The sequence below is a fragment of the Equus przewalskii genome, chromosome 17 (assembly GCF_037783145.1).
Source record: "Equus przewalskii isolate Varuska chromosome 17, EquPr2, whole genome shotgun sequence".
NCBI lineage: Eukaryota > Metazoa > Chordata > Mammalia > Perissodactyla > Equidae > Equus > Equus przewalskii.
In genome coordinates, this window is record NC_091847.1 from 76,899,281 (window position 1) to 76,916,322 (window position 17,042).

Below are 17,042 nucleotides of genomic sequence, written 5' to 3' on the forward strand. Positions count from 1 at the left end.
TCATTCATATTTATTTCTTTAGGGCACTATTTTGTGTCTGCTCATTCGCTCTTAGAAACTACAATCTTCTTAATCTACTAATCTGTTTCACTTTGGTGAATCATGTGATAAACAAAAGCTAAGGATCCTTTTGGCAGGAAATAAATATGAGAATGGAATGCTCAGTAAACAAAGATCTTTCCCTCCGCATTAAATCCATTATAACAAAATAGGAAAAATGAAATATGTAACTTTTTTCAGAAATTTCTTTAAAAAACTGTGAAGTATTTCCTATTTTAATCATTGTTTAATTGACTGCCTTTAATATGTCACACTGTCAGTTTAAGTAGGAACTAGCTGATCTCAGCCCTATTTTTTGTGTGTTACTTATTTGATTACTAATAAAACTTTGGTGTAGCATGAAAAAGTAAAGCCCTGTGAGTCACGGTTACAATTATTTACCACTGAAACTCTAGATTTCATAACCTTGATTCCAGAGAAGCTGATAATCTGCTTTCTTACTTAAAGAGAAAAAGTAAAAGGAGCCAGTAAATCAAACCAATATACAAATCAAAATAATTATTGAAAACACTGAAAACACAGTGCAGATATAGTTCCTAGGAGTACTGATAGATTGATGTCAGAAATATCATACATTCTTTGACTTTTACTGTGAAAAATGTAGGGAAAAATTAATTGAGATGTGTGGTGGTACAGCAGATGCCGGGGTAAATTACACAAAGGTTTTTCTTATTTTAAATTCTTATAGTATTATATTGCTGTAAGAAAGAAATACTTCTTGATACATAACAAGTAAAGAGATCTCAGGTATTGAATAACTTGAGTTTGAATTAGAGCACTTGAATTTCAAGAAAGCCTCTTTCTTAGAACAATAAATCTCCCCAGTCTCAAAATTTGCTTTTCTTCACATTTAAGTAGAAGGAAATAGGAATTTAAAAAGAGAAAATACTAACTTTTAAGTAAAATTTTCCTGTAATTTCCTTTTTCTTCTTGATTAAGGAATTTTTCTCTACTGTAGACTGTGGAAGTCTTTCAATTAACTAGCGTCCCAGCCACTATAGAAAGTTCATTGTACATGAAAGCAAAGTAGTTTGCTTTCATGTTTCAACTGAATTTTAATTACTGTATTCTGTGTGTGAGGGGAGTGTATGATTACCTGTTGCCTTGGGAAAGATATCACAAGGTCGAGGACAACAGATATAGTTGTAATCTTGCCATTAAATTTAAAACTGCTTAAAAACTCAAAACAGCTTAAAAACTCTAATTTTACACGAATGAAATTAAATCATTGAGCCAGCATTCAGGACCCACTGTGAGCTAGATGCAAACTATATCTTCCCAACCTCATCTCTGTCCTCCTTCCACCCCAGCTAGACTGCTCAGGTCAGTCATGGTTTCCTCAAAATGCGGAGGAGGATTTCCTCAGGAGTCAAGACTTTACCTAAGGCATTGTCTTTACAGACTTCTCTTCTTTCTTTCTGGACACCCAAATTCTAACATTTCTTCAAGGCTTAGCTCAGATACCACTCTCTACTGGAAGCCTTCCTTAACCATTGTAGTTATTTGGTGGTATCTCCCTGCAACTCTCCCCATTGAATGTACCTTTACCTCTTTAAGAATCCTCTTTATTCTATTTCTATTCCTTTCTCTTTTTTTTTGCAGAGGAAGATTCACCATAAGCTAACATCTGTTGCCAGTCTTCCTCCTTTTTTCTTCCTTTCTCCCCTCCAAAGCCCCAGTACATAGTTGTGTGTAGTTGTAAGTTCTTCTGGTTCCTCTATGTGAGCTGCTGCCACAACATGACTACTGACAGACAGGTAGTGCTGTTACATGCCTGGGTACCAAACCCAGGCCACCAAAACACAGCATGCCGAACTTTAACTGCTAGGCCATCAGGATTGGCTCTCTCTTCCTTTCTTTATCTTATGCTTCAGATCTGCCTCTTCCACAACACCTGAGAGCTAAAGAGGTTGTTAGATGGGTATCAAAGTAGAAAGTACATGGGTGTTAAATTCAGATATGGCTAATCGGCATGAATTTTGCCTCTCCCTTTTGCTGGCTAGCTGTGTGACCTTGTACCAGTTCCTTAAACTTTCTGAACCACAGTTATCTAATCTGTAAAATGAGAATTCCATCTGCCTTGTAATGTTAGTTTAAGAATTAGAGATAAAAGATGTAAAGCATGAACTATGTACATAGGTGCTCAACAAATGATTATAATGCATACTTGGCTTTTAGTCCCCTTTCTAGTGGTAGCCACCAATAGGCAGCCCTATCTTGAGTTAATTTTCATTTTTTAGAACTAGATCACATGTTTGAAGTTCTCATTACAGTATCAAGTAAGTTGGACCTTGCTTCTCATGGGGGTCCTGGAGGACCTCTTATGTGACTAGGAAATCCTGGAAAACAGAGGTTCTCAACTGGGGATGATTTCGCCCCAAGGATGTTTGGCCTTGTCTGGAAACATTTTTGGTTGTCACAACTGGAAGATACTATTGGCATTACTGGATAGAGGCCAGGGATGCTGCTAAACATTCTACAGTGCACAGGACAGCTCCCTGCAACAAAAAATTATCCAGTCCAAAATTTCAACAGTGCTGCGGTTGAGAAACCCTGCTCTAAACTCTTCATCCTGTGGACTCTGAAAAGGCAGCTTAAGAGAGTCAAAAAAGCCTAGGATTAAGGCATTCTGGGTTCTAGTTCCAGTTCTGTCAACCAAAAGCAGTGTGCTACTGGACAAGGCAACTCCTCTAGACTTCAATTTATTTTCAGTAAATTGTCAGCTTATTTATTCGTCTATTCTCTATGTTTCCTACAGTGCAAATTATCTCTAGAGCTCACTGTCCCAAACAGTAACCATTGGCCACATGTGGCTAGTTGAGTTAAGATTAAATAAAACTAAAAATTTATTTCTCAGTCGAACAAGTCACATTTCAATTATTCAATAGCTACATATGGCTAGTGGCTACTGTACTAAACAGTACAGATGTGGAACATTTCCATCATTGCAGAAGTTTCTATTGAATATGGTGGTCTAGAGGCTTGGTTATATTCAGATTCAGGCCTCGATTTTTTAACATTTAAAATGGAGATATTGAATTCCATGATCTCTAAGGTAACTTCCAGTTCTCTAGTTCTGTGATTCTAAAGGAAAATACATAAAGTTATCTCCTTTAATAAAAGAATCTGTAAATGGGTGGCTGAGGAATTTTGGAAACACCCATATCCCAATGAATGTAATCATAATCAGAGTGTTTGCATTAGCATGTCTGACACTGTAGCTCAGACAACTGTGTAGTACCTACTGAAAAGGCATGAAGAGGAATTTGAGTTGCTGGTTCAGCATATAAGGATCTTGAAAGTTGTTGCTCCATGCTATCAACAAGTAGGAAGCTGAACAAACTGAAAAATCAACAATTCTTCTTAGCTTCATCAGAGAAGTGAGGTCACAGGGTAAATGTCTGCCCCCAAATTGGAGAGACAGGTGAATACAGAGAATCACAACATACCAGAGCAGAAGTCCTAAGCAGAATCCTCCATGGGAATCCATACTGGGGTAGGAAATCCTGAACTGTAATTGATGAATGCTGGAGGCTCAGAGTCAACAAGTCTGAGAGTTGAAAACTCCAGGAGGTCCTAGTCATGGGGGGGACCCCCCCCCCCAACTTTTATGAGTTTTACTTCTAGGAGCTTGTTTAGATTCTCACAGTAAATACCAGAGAAAAATCTCCTCATGTTTCCAGTAGGGGGAGGGGAAAAGGAACCATTTTCAAATAACCAGAGCATTCTGTTCTTTTAAAAAAGTCCAGCCATTAAGAGAAATTATTTCACCAGAGCCTAAACTACTGGGGCTTTATCAGAGCCTAACTGATCTGGGGGAAGGGAAATACCCAACTCCAGCCCACTCTAGCCATCCTGTCTCACCTAAAGGGGGAAAAATCTGAGAAGCACTGTGGAGTTCACTGTTCATAGGTACAGGCTCACTGAAAGACTGAGACCTAATCATAGAACTAGGCAAAGCTTCTCCTCCCCTAACACCTCACATTACTAAAGGCCTATTTACTGCAGTTCATTTTACCCAGTACATCATGTCTGGCTATTAAAAAAATTACAAGGCATACTCAAAGGCAAAAACACAGTTTGAAGAGAAAGAGCAAGCATCAGAACAAGACTTATATATGGCAGGGATTTGAGAATTATTGTACAGGGAATTTAAAGCAATTATGATTTATATGCTAACGGCTCTGATAGATAAAGTAGACAGCATGCAAGAAGAGATGGGCAATGTAAACAGAGAAATGGAAATTCTAAGAAAGAATCAAAAAGAAATGCTATACATCAAAAACACTGTAATAGAAATGAAGGATGCCTTTGATTAGTAGACTGGATGTGTCTGAGAAAAGAATCTTTGAGCTTGAGGATATATTAATAGAAACTTCCAAAATGGAAAATCAAAAAGAAAAAAAGACTAAAACCCAGAACAAAATATCCAAGAACTGTGGGACAACTTCAAAAAGTGTAATATGTGTAATGGGAATACCAGAAGGAAAAGAAAGAAAGGAACAGAATAAATATTTGAAGCAATAAAGACTGAGAATTTATCCAAAGTAATGACCGACACCAAACCACAGATCCAAGAATCTCAGAGAACACCAAGCAGGATAAATGCCTAAAAAGGTACACCTTGGCATAGGGATATCATATGCAAATGTTAGAAAATCAAAGATAAAGAAAAATCTTGAAAGAAACTAGAGAGAAAAAACACTTTACTTATAGAGGAGCAAAGATAAAAATTACCTCTCACTTCCTTCAGAAATCATGCAAACAAGTAGAGAATGGAGTAAAATATTTAATGTATTGAGAGAAAAAAACCAACCTAGAATTCTGTACCTGGTAAAATTATCCTTCAAAAGTGAAAGAGAAATAAAGACTTTCTTAGACAAACAAAAATTGCGGGAAATTGTTGCCAGTAGACTTGCCTTGCAAGAAATGTTAAAAAGTTATTCGGAGAGAAGGAAAACAATATAGGTCAGAAACTCAGATCTACATAAAGAAAGGAAAAGTATCAGAGAAAGAATAAGTGAAAGTAAAATAAAAACCTTTATTTTTCTTATTCTCAATTGATCTAACAGATTGTTCAAAATAATAATAGCAACAATATATTCACTTATGCACACTTAGGTATATAAGTGCGTATATCTGCTTATGTTTAAGTGAAGTGAATGACAGCAATGATACAAGGGACAGGAGGCAGGAATTAAAAACATTTTGTTATTATAAAGTTTTTGCAATACCCGTGAAGCAGTGTAGGGTTATTTGAAAGTGGGCTTAGATTTGTTGTAAATGTATATGGCAAACTCTAGGGCAACCACTAAAAAAAGAAGTATAAGTAATATGCTAAGAAAGGAGAGGAAATGGAATCATATAAAATGCTCCATTAAAACCACAAAAGGAAGAGCCAGCCCCAGTGGCCTAGCAGTTAAAGTTCGGCATGCTCCACTTCCATGGCCCTGGTCGGTTCCCAGGTGGGGAACCACACCACTGGTCTGTCAGTAGCCATGCTGTGGCAGTGGCTCATATAGAAGAACTGGAAGAATTTACAACTATACACAACTATGTACTGGGGCTTTGGGGAGGAAAAAGGGGGAAAAAAAAAAGGAGGAAGATTGGCAAGAGATACTAGCTTAGGGTGACTCTTCCCCTAAAAGAAAAACAAAAACAAAAAAGCACAAGAAGTAAGAAAAAGTGGAAGAAAAAAATAGGAACAAATAACAAGGGCAACGAATAGAAAACAGTAACAAATATGGTAGATATTAATCCAACTATATCAATAATCACTTTAAACATCAATGCTCTAAATACGCTATTTAAAAGACAGAAATTATCAGAATAGATCAAAAAACAAGACACAACTATATTTTGTCTATAAGAAACCCACTTTAAATATAAAGACATATATAGATGAAAAGTAAATTGATGGAGAAAGTTAAACCATGCTAACGCTAAACAAAAGAAAGTGGGGATAGCTATATTAATTTTAGACAGAGCAGGGAAAGTTTTGAGCAAGGATAAAAAGGGGCACTACATAATGATAAAGGGGCAAATTTTCCAAGAAAACATAATTCTTAATGTGTATGCTTTTAACAAGTGAGCATCAAGATACATGAAGAAAAACTGATAGAAGTGCAAGGAGAAATAGATGAACCCACTATTAGAGTTGGAGATTCCAACTATACCAGAAATGGACAGATCCGGCAGGCAAACATAAGGTCATAGTTGAAAACAGAACCATCAATCATACAGGATATACTTGATATCTATTGACTCCTTCACACAACGGCAGAATATACATTCTTCTCAAGCTCACATGGAACATTCACCAAGATAGACCACATTCTGAGCCATAAAACACACCTTAACAAATTTAAAAGAATAAAAATTATACAGTGTCTCCTCTCAGACCACAATGGAATTAAACTGGAAATCAGTAACATAAAGATAGTTGGAAAATCCCAAAATACTTGGAAATTAAACAACACACTTGTAAATAACACATGCTGAAAGAAGAAATCTCATAATAAATAAAACATTTTGAACTAAATGAAAGTGAAAATACAACTTATTAAAACTTGTGAAATGTGGTAAAGGCAGTGCTTAGAGGGAAATTTATAGCATTGAATGCACATATTAGAAAAGAAGAACAATGTGAAATCAATCAGCTAAACTTCCACCTTAGGCAACTAGAAAAAGACGAGCAAGAAAAGAAATAATAAAAATTAGAGCAGGAATCAATGAAATTGAAAACAGGAAATCAATATTGAAAGTCAATAAAACCAAAGCTGTTTTTTGGGAAAAGATCAATAAAATTGACAAGCTTCTAGCCAGGCTAACTGAAAAGGTATGGACAGAAGGGAGACGACCAGGACAGAATTTACGAAAGGGAAAGTCAAAGAGCAAAAAGTTGTCCATACATCCCCAACTCTGTCCAAGGGAAACTGTTCTGTCTCACACAAATGAGTATCTGCCTCCGTTGGCAGATTGCCCACAGAGGGAATGATTGCCTGCAGTTTATTATACAGGATGTCACTACTTATCAAGTTAATCTGCTTAATTTTACTTTCTCTGGATCATGATGAAAAAGCAACTCTGAGATTATAATTTCCCTCTTTATGTAGTTCTTTCTATGGGGAGATAGTGGCCTGACTGAGAGACATGAGTAGTCCAATTGACTTGGCAGATGTAATTTTTGTTGTTAATTTAGTAACCTTCTAAGGTTATATCTGGTGAGGTGAACTGAAACTCCTAACCTTGCCATCAGATGAGAAACTCTTTGAACACAGGACCACCCAGTGGATTTAGGCAGGGCCATTTCAGTTCATGAGTATGCCTTTTGTCATGAAAATCAGGCCAGAAACATGATTTTAATATAACAAGGCTATGTTGTGTTGGAAGGCTGCTGGGTAACAGTCTTATTAAGAAAATGTGTTCTCCTGGTGGCAAATGTGTTTACCTTGAGGTGTGTCTGGAGAAAAGGTGGCCATAGCTTCACTGGTGGAGAGATGCCTAAGTGCTGTTGAAGGACCCACTCATAAAACCAAACCTTATCCCCACTCCCAGGCGCCATCAGAGGCCTCAGCAGAGGAAAACTGTTGGCATCTAGCTGACACCTAGATGCCATCTAAATGCAACAGAATTTGATGGACTCAAGAAGGTGCTGGAGTTCTCACTTTCTTATTCTGTGAGCATAATGGGGACATTCAAGGGGAACAGCTTAAAGATAGGACTTTGGGGAGGGGCACATGGAAAACTGACGAGAATTGGGAGAGCAAAGGGAACAGGGATTGTCCAGGAGACACATCTTATTTAAACCTATGCAGTAAGGTATTGTGATTGTTTCCTTGTATGTGGTATAAGGAAAGGAATTAACCAGATCCATACTCCTGATCTCCCCTGACTCTCTCTATATAGCTTTAGGAGACTTGAAATCTTCAGCAAAAGAACTGCTTATGCTCCACTGCAATCCAGTGTGTATTTTGTCTGAAGGAAAGGGAAAGGAGATATTAGACTGGGATAATCCTTGTTCACAGAAGTGTGATGGGCACCAGCCTACCCCATTATTAGAATTATTAGGTGGGAAAGAGAATCAACTGGCAGATTCCTCAGAGACAATATGGATAAGTTCCCTGACTTTCTCCTCTTCAGTGCATAGCTAGAGACCTCCTATGGGACAGAAAGGAGGGACCTGCCACACAGATTACATGCATTAGTCCTTTGTGAGTTTACTAGGGTAAGTCAGTGCCCTGGAGTCTTCTTACTGGTGGCAAAGCTGCCACCATGACGTAGATACTAAAACAAAATACTGCCGTCCTTTATGTCCCAGCAGGAACTATCATGTGTCATCCCAGATAATATGTTTATCTCTTCCTAGCTGTAACTACAAAACTGCCATACGAGAGAATTCAGAGAATTCAGTTGGTTTAGTTTTGTGTCAAAGACTACATCTCTTCAGTACCTGTGTCACTAGTCACAAGGGGAAGGTAAAGATGAGAATAGATGGATGAATCCATGTAACTCTATCAGTACTACCTCCCAAACAAAGCAGAATGCATCTTCTATTAACTCTGGGAACCTTAATACTCAAAATGTGGACTGTGGATCAGCAGCATTGGCGTCACCTGGGAGCTTGATAGCCCGCTGACCCACTGAATCCCAGACCTACTGAATCAAAAGCAGCATTTTAGCAAAATCCCCAGGTCCTGTGTGTGCACTTGAAAGTTGGAGAAGAAATGTGCACAACAATATTATCACCTTTGTTTATGGACAACATATTTATGAGTTTTTGAAATAATTTTACAAATTGATTAAATTTATGGATTTTTTTTTAAGATTTTATTTTTCCTTTTTCTCCCAAAGCCCCTCGGTACATAGTTGTGTATTTTTAGTTGTGGGTCCTTCTAGTTGTGGCATGTGGGATGCCACCTCAGCATGGCTTGATGAGCGGGGCCATGTCCGAGCCCAGGATCCGAACCAGGGAAACCCTGGGTCGCCGTCGCGGAGCACGGGAACTTAACCGCTCGGCCACGGGGCCGGCCCCTAAATTTATGTTTTATATTGCTATTCTTATGATGAGTCCAATATGCTGTAAACTAACAGTTTGTAGTGGGAGGAAAACTGGAGGTGGGATAGTACAGAGACATATAGTGAAACAGGTAATTTATTTCTTTCACTAAATAGTCTGCAAATATTTATTGAGCTCCTACTGTGTCTAAGGCACTATTCAAGGACCTGAAAGTATAGCAGTGAACAAAGTCCCTATTTTCATGTTACTGACATCTTACTAGGGGGGCACTCACAATGGACAAAGAAATTACATGTCAGCTGAGAAGTGCTACAGTGAAGAATAGAGGCAGGGAGAAAATGGGATGCTATTGTCTAAAGAATGAAGGAATCCTTCATGGATGTCTTAGTCTGTTTGGGCTGCTACAACAAAATACCACAGACTGGGTGGTTTATAAACAGAAATTTATTTCTCACAGTCCTGGAGGCTGGAAGTCTGGGATTAAGGTACTAGCATGGTTGGGTAAATGCCCTCTTCTGGGTCCCAGACTTCTCCTTGTATCCTCACATGGCAGAATAGGCTAGGGGGCTCTGTGACATCTATCTTCTAAGAGCACCAATCCCATTCATAAGGGCTCCTCCCTCTTGATCCAAGTATCTCCCAAAAGCCCCACCTCCTAATACCACCACCTTGGGGGTTAGAATGTCAACATAGGAATTTTGGGAGGACACAAATATTCAGAGTATACCAATAAACAAGGTGATTCTTGAGCAGAGACTTGAAGATTGTGTGTGGTCATCTGGAGAAAGAGCATTCCAAGGAGAGGGACAGCTTATGTAAAATCCCTGAGACTAGAGTGTGCTTTGTGAACTTGAGGAGCAGCAAGATAGCCATGTGTCTAGAATGAAATAAAGGAAGGCCAGAATAATAGTTGGAGAAGTAAGACAGGGAAGTGGAGGAAAACACAGGTCCTTGCTGTTCGTTTTAAGTGGGATGGGAAGCCATCAGAGGGTTTTTAGCTGAGGAGTTACATCTTATTTCTATGTTAAAAGATCACTCTGGTTGCTATGTTGAGAATAATCCATTGGTGGGGAGAGTGCATAGGCAGAGGAGACAAACTGGAAGGCTATTACAATAATCCAGAAAAGATTTAGTGTAATACACATCAGGGTGATAGCAGTGGTGGTGTAGAAAAATGGTTAGATTTCGGAAGTATTTTGAAGATATAGCAGAAAGGATTAGATTGAATGTAAGGAATATGAGAAAGATGGTGAAGATACTTCCTATGTTCTTGGACAGAGCAGCTGAAAAAACGGAGTTGCTAATTACTAAAATGGGGGATCCCAAAGCAAGAGTAATTCCACCCTCTCCCTCCGAAGTTTTCACATGTTAGGTTTTGCATGCCTGCTAGACTACCAAGGAGAGCTGTTGAAAGGCATAATTTGCAAGCAACTAGCACTCGAAATTACTCTCAACTCCGTCACTTTGGAGCGAAAATATTAATAGTAAAGGAATGGGCCTGGCTATTCCAACAAACTTTATGACACTGGAACTTGAATTTAGTCTAATTTTCACATTTCTTGAAATATTATTTTGATTTTTAAGTAAGTTGCAAGCAGGATGTTCTGCAAAACCTTAACTGTTTATTCTCCGACTCTTTTCAGTTTCCTGACTGCTGGTATAGATGAAACAAGATGACACAGTTAATTTTTGAAGATGGGTGATGGGGTTTCCTTATGCTACAGTCATGAGTCGTCTAACATGGGGATACATTGTGGAAATGCATCGTTTTGCGAATTCCTCATTGCCAGAACATCATAGAGTGCACTTACACAAACCTAGATGGTGAAGCCTGCTACACACCTAGGCTATGTGGTTCTAATCTTACGACACCACGGTTGTGTATGTGGTCCCTCCTAGAGCGAAACGCTTTATGTCACAGGTAACTGTAGCTTGCTTTTGTATATGCTTCAAGTTTTTCACAATAAAAGTTTTAAAAATGTTGAAGTGTACCAAACGTTATTATTCTTATGTCTCTTCCCCTCTCCCTGAAACAGTCCCCCCCGCCCACCCCGCAAGTTGTCTATATCTAGTAAATGCAGTCGTTTTCCTTTTATTTCTTTTCCTGAAAGAGCAAAATCCTTTTGAAGCCCTTAGTGGGGTACGGACTTGACACCTGGCGACGGAAACAGAGCGAGGCCCAAACACGATTAGGGGAAAGGATTTTGGGGGTTGTGGGGGAAGTTGCCTGTTTTTACAATATATACTCCACGGACCAACCTCCTCTTTACAACAAGAACTCAAAACGAATTCCCCTTCAGTTATCCCTGTAGGGCTCCCCGCCCTCAGATGACTCCCGGAAATGACGCCATCAACCGAGCGCTACGTCTGGCCGTCCCCAGCAGTGGCAGGGCGAGGACGTCAGCACGTCGCTCACCCTACGCGTACAGCTGGGGAATGACTGACCAGTGGGCCGAGGCTGGCGCCAACCCCAGGTCTGCGGACCCTGTCGACTGCGACTGCGCAGGTATGCTGGGGCGGGGCTTCGGGTCACCCCGCCCCCTCCCATCTGCGCGACCAATGAACAACGAGTGCCCCGGGGCCGGGTAAATCCTCAGAGGCCGGAATGCTTAGCCGAGGGGACGGCCCCGCCCCCGGCCCCTCCCGGCCCGCGCGCCCCGCCTCCCCCTCCCGCCCGCTCTCTAGCTGTGGGGTGACACGGGGCTTCACCCGGGCGGGGGGCGAGGGCAGCGAGTGGGACGTCGGCCCGGCGGCGGCGCGACCCCCGACGTGAGCGCGGTGAGGGCAGCGGGGCGTGGCCAGAGGGGCCGCGCGGCCGAGTCGGAGGGCCGGGGCGCGGGCGTGACGGCGCGGGGGAGTGCGGGGCGGCGTGAGGGGCGAGGTGGACGGGCGTGTCCGGGCGGCCGGGCCGGCGCGGACAGCGGGGCGCGGACGCCAACCTCCCGTCGCCCGGTCGCCAGAACCTCTCTTGGCGGCTGGGCGCCCCTTAGGCTGCCTCGGCTCCAGTCGCCTGGGATGCGAGGAGGGGATTTAAAGGTCCCCGGAACCCCTGGGCGGCTTTCCCGGTGTTTCCCTGCCGGGGCGTGCTCCCTTCTTCTTCCTGGATGGAGAGGTGGTGCCAGGTGGGCAGGTCGCCCGTCCCTCCCTGAGGAGCGTTCGCGCAAACAGATCGGGAATTCCGCCCCCCCTCCCCGCGCCCTGCCGGCCGTCCCGCGGACGTTCCCGCTGGCTGTACGAGGCGGACTGGAAATTCTAAGGGATTCTCCGTCTTTGAAATATGTCAGTACCAAGTGTGCTTTTTCTTTACGTTTATGGAAAACGTGTGCGCAGGAGCGGCGTCTTGCTGTTACCATCCCTGGACGCCTGCTTGGTCTCGAGGACGCATCTCCGGGTCTGCCCCGGAGGACTCTCACTTGGTGTTGATGGGAGAGTGTCAGCTCTGAGGTTTTCCTGAAACCCCAGTTCCTATGAAATCTAGTCAATCAGTGCAAAAGCGTAGCCGGTTGGTTGTGGGACGTGGAGTAAACAAATCACTAGTTCTGATAAATCTGAAATTTTTGATATGGCCTCTTTTTCTAGCCATCCTTTGCGTATTTTTGTCATTCGCAGATTTATCTAATTGCCCAGCTACCGCTGATGAAGATAAGTTGGAGAAACTGCTGAAACCGAATTTTATTGACCAGAAGACAAGTCCGTTTGTTTCACTTCTTTTTGTTTTCCCTGCTGCTTTGAGCTTTACTGTAACGGCTGAAAAACTTGGAAAATAAAATGAACATGCTGTGGTCTTGAACATAACTTTTTTTTTTTGAGGAAAAATTAAAGTGCCTGACTGAAAGCCAGAATGGCATCCAGAGAGAGGCTCTTTGAACTTTGGATGCTTTATTGTACGAAGGTAAATGCTTTCCTTTTTATTTCTAAGTTAAAATACTCTATTGTAAAATTTTGTGGCTGTCCTTATCAATTTATTTGATGGATAAAAGCATATTTATTCAAGTAATGACCGCAAATTTAAAAACATGGGATTTTCTGTTTTCCACTTTTTGGAGTTCATACATACACTCAATATTTGCATGAAGTTAAAAACTGGAGGGTGTGGTTTTTATTTGCTATTTGTCTTCAGTGATCGCAAGATTATATAAGTGAAACTATGACCTTAAGGGAAAAATAAAATATTTTTCTTTTGTTTGTGCTTTTCTTTTTCTCCCACAAGTGGGAGTAGGATAGAGATATTTTTAAGAGAAGGGCATTAAGCATTTTTCTCATAATTCACCTTTTAAATTGTATAAAAAAGGTTATTGATTTGAAGTGGTTGCTGTGAGCTTGCCATAACCTTAGCCCCTTGTGAGCAGTCTCATTTAATCCTCACAGCAATACCGCGAGGTGGCCGTTGTTCCCTTTTAATACTGAGAAGGCTGATGCAGAGGTTAAAGGTGCTAGTGAGGAGCAGAACCGAGCACAGAACTCAGTACTGCCTGGTTCACATCCATGCTCCTATCCGTAATGACTCCCTTAATATTTTTTGGTTTTGTCATTCAAAAATAATTTTCATTCCTCTTTTTGTCTTTTGAATTTTTACATGCCGGCTTTGATTCTGGGTTACTGGAGGAGAAGGGTACTACTTAAAAACATGTTTTTCGAGTGAGGAGCTACATTGCTACTTTGAAGATACTGGGAATGGTCAGAGAAACAGATCTGTAATCTACTGCTTAAGTTACTTTAGGTCTGTGTGGTGAAGTTCTCAAGTCTCAGCTTCCCTTTCTGCATTATCCCTTCAGGCTCCTTTTTTTACTTTCAGCTCCTTAAAGAACAAGTTATTTAACAAGTGATCTCAGTTATCTGTAATAGTAAATTTTAGAGATCTCACTGGAATTTTCTTTGACTTCCTGCTTTGGTATTTCTTACAGTTACTGAAGGACATATACTTTGAAATGTTTAAAATGGATTTTTAAAATAGCCTTTAGTCTTGTGTAATTTAATGCCAGAAATGTCTTTTTAAAAATAGACCACTCTTCCAATAAAAAAGGAATCCAATTCACCAGACACTTTTGAGAATAGTCACTAACACATGACAGCCAAAAATTAAAATGCATTTTACTGTGAGTGCCCAGTAGTTTGAAAATGATTTACCTATAATACATCAGACTTACTAGGTTTTACTATTTTCAGAATGATAAAAGGTAAATGAGGTTACCTTGTCTTATTTAGTAGTTATGTTGTTTCTAGGTCGAGTTCATGTTTTATTTAAGTGACACTGTGCTTATTGAAAAGATAGCATAGTTTGTTGGCATGCAGAGAATTTTATTCTTAATGGCTTTTTTATATAAATGTGAATCCTTACTCTTTTATGAAAATGTCTAAGTAAATAAGAAGGCCCTTCATGGTCAGGTTTTGAAACCTCTTCTTGGATAGGAAGATAAATCCCATTTTTATGTTTAATATTTAAATCACTTGTGCACTTAATAAGATTTAAAAATGTTTCCAAAAAAATCGTTATTTAGGATAAAGATTTTATGTTTCACTGGTTCATGAGTAAGCTGCTTGTAAGCTAGATAACAACTTTCTTTTCTTCAAACATCTTGAAAGCAAGTCGTTCCAAATATACATCATAGATTTAACAGTTCTGCTCCCTAGTAAGGGCGATTGCTAAATACCCAGTTGTTCTCTCCACTCTCTCCAGCCTTCTTGCTCTCACTCACATATAGCCCTTCAAACCGCCTGTTTTTTTTCACTTGACTAGGTTTTGAGAATTTTCTTTACAGCTTTGATGGGCCTTCAAGCCACTTCAGGACTGCTCAGATCTTTCAACTGAGCTCCCGCTTAAACCTCTTTCTGGGCTTGGAATTGTGGGGTCCAGTTTTAGCTCTGCTGCTGTTTTGTTTTGTGACCTTGAGCAAGACTTACCTCTTTGGGTCTCGGTCTTCTCATTTGTTGAGTAATAGTGTGTGTGTACATGTGTGCTTGTATGAGTGTGTACAGGGAGAATACCTGTCCAATTCACCCTTAAGATTTTCATTTGTTTTGACCTCTGAGGGACGTGGAGTTTTTTTGTCCTTATTCTGTGGATTGTCATATAAAACTTTTTAGTTCATTTTTCTTTCTTAAGCTTTTATTATGGAAAATTTCAAGCAGGCACAAAGAGAGAAGAAACTATAGTGAACCCTTTTGTATCTGTCGCCCTGCTTCAGTAACGATCAATTCATGTTCTGTAATGTTTCATCTGTAACCCTCCACTACCCTGTCTCTACCCTTGGATTATTTTAAAGCAAATCCCAGACAACATGATTTTATCCATAAATATTTAAAAATATATCTATAAAATAAGAACTCCTCTTAAAAACAATCGTAATATGATAATTCTTTAAACCATCAAATATCTGGTCAGTGTTCAAACTATGAAACTGGTGGTTTCATAAATGGTTTTTTTTCCTACTGTTTGACTCACTATTTGAACAAAGTATACGTGTCATATTTTGTTGAAAGTGTCTGTTAAGTCTCATAGGTTCCCCCTCACCAGGTTCTTTAATTTCTTCTATTTATTTGCTGAGGAAGCTAGGTTTTGACATTAGAGTTTTCCTCAGTCTGGGTTTTGCTGGTTGGATTCCCTTGATTTTAGTTAGTTCTTCCTCTCTGCTGATCTAGAGGCTTGGTTGATTCACCTTCTATTTGGTGGGGGGGAGGCTAGAATCATTCATGGGTATCTTGGCCATCCGTGAGTTTTGCTTGATGCATTAATTATTTCATTAGGAGGTAGAAAAACTGTGATATTCCAATTCTATTATTTCTTTCTTTATTAGTAGAATATGTATAGAGAAATGTCCCCTCATCAATTATTTAATGACAGTTCCTTAAAGAGAAAGCAGGCAGAATAAATGTTTGATTTTTTACTCTGTTTTCAGAATAATGACTTGATTTACTAGCATCCTCCCAAGGTGACCAGTTATTTTTCTTGAGTGTCAAGTTTATCTTTAATGATTAAAATTTAAACATTGTCTGTCATTTTGCTGCCCTAGTTGGTGTGCTGTCTGTTCTAGACTTGTACACATAGCTGGTTAAAGAAGGTGACTGTGAAGACTTGAGAAGGTCTGTCTCAGGCCGTGAAGCTGAGACGCTCTCCGCGCCACAGTGCTAACCTTGGCACAGGTGTTCAGAGTGTGTTAGCAATAGGTCAGTATTAAGGTACCATCATAGTGTTTCTGTGTAATGTGATGTTTTAGAAGTTGCCATTGAGCGTTATAAAAGTTAAGGAGGTATTTAAATAGCCCTAGATCAGGGGCCAGCCCGGTGGCACAGCAGTTAAGTTCTCACGTTCCGCTTCAGTGGCCCAGGGTTCGCCAGTTTGGATCCCGGGTGGGGACATGGCACCACTTGGCACACCATGCTGTGGTAGGCGTCCCACATATAAAGTAGAGGAAGATGGGCACGGATGTTAGCTCAGGGCCAGGCTTCCTCAGCAAAAAGAGGAAGATTGGCAGCAGATGTTAGCTCAGGGCTAATCTTCCTCAAAAAAAAAAAAGCATTAGATCAGAAATAAACCTTGGGTAACACTGGTTGGTCAAAGGAATACTAAGACTATGTAAATATGTCTTCTACCTGTTAGTCTGGATTGAGTTGCAAGCCTAAATACTAGTGATTAAAGTCCTTTAAGGAGAATTAAAAGAAATTACTGGTTTCCATTTTTAGCACATGGGTCCCTACATATTAAACTTGATACTTGAAAAGATTTTGGGTAAAAAACTTTACAGTTTGTTTTTTTAACCAAACTTTTCAGGTTGACTTTTGACTTTCTCCTTCTAGGAATAGGATTTAATTGCATTGTCTTCCTAGTAGGTTATTTGTTAGCCTCATGTAGTTATTATTACGTCATACAGGCACGATGATTTCTGATCACCCAATGGTCCTGCTCTCTACACATTCTTTCACCAGTGTATAAGACTACTAATTCAAATTACATAATCTGAACTTT

General features: G+C 40.1%; 2 protein-coding genes across 24 annotated transcripts in view; both read left to right on the forward strand.

The window, feature by feature from the left end:
- The window catches only part of CARF (calcium responsive transcription factor), a 100,481-nt gene extending 89,411 nt beyond the window's left edge, over positions 1 to 11,070 (forward strand). For all 12 annotated transcript variants that reach the window (XR_011528556.1, XR_011528536.1, XR_011528535.1 and 9 more), the window contains one exon: positions 10,723 to 11,070. The gene's annotated coding sequence lies outside the window, so the exon portion shown is untranslated. The remainder of the gene's footprint in view (positions 1 to 10,722) is intronic.
- Positions 1 to 17,042, forward strand: part of NBEAL1 (neurobeachin like 1) — a 203,494-nt gene that overhangs the window by 35,571 nt on the left and 150,881 nt on the right. For 3 of the 12 annotated variants that reach the window (XR_011528531.1, XM_070580765.1, XM_070580771.1), the window contains exons 1-2: positions 11,641 to 11,857; positions 12,689 to 12,971. Coding sequence is in view for 11 of the 12 variants with exons in the window: in XM_070580765.1 (XP_070436866.1) it covers positions 12,921 to 12,971 (51 nt within the window). In the remaining variant the exon portion in view is untranslated. Of the gene's footprint in view, positions 1 to 10,722; positions 11,001 to 11,379; positions 11,586 to 11,640; positions 11,858 to 11,931; positions 12,359 to 12,688; positions 12,972 to 17,042 lie in introns of those variants that run through there. The other 9 variants (XM_070580768.1, XM_070580773.1, XM_070580767.1 and 6 more) reach the window with 6 other exon arrangements.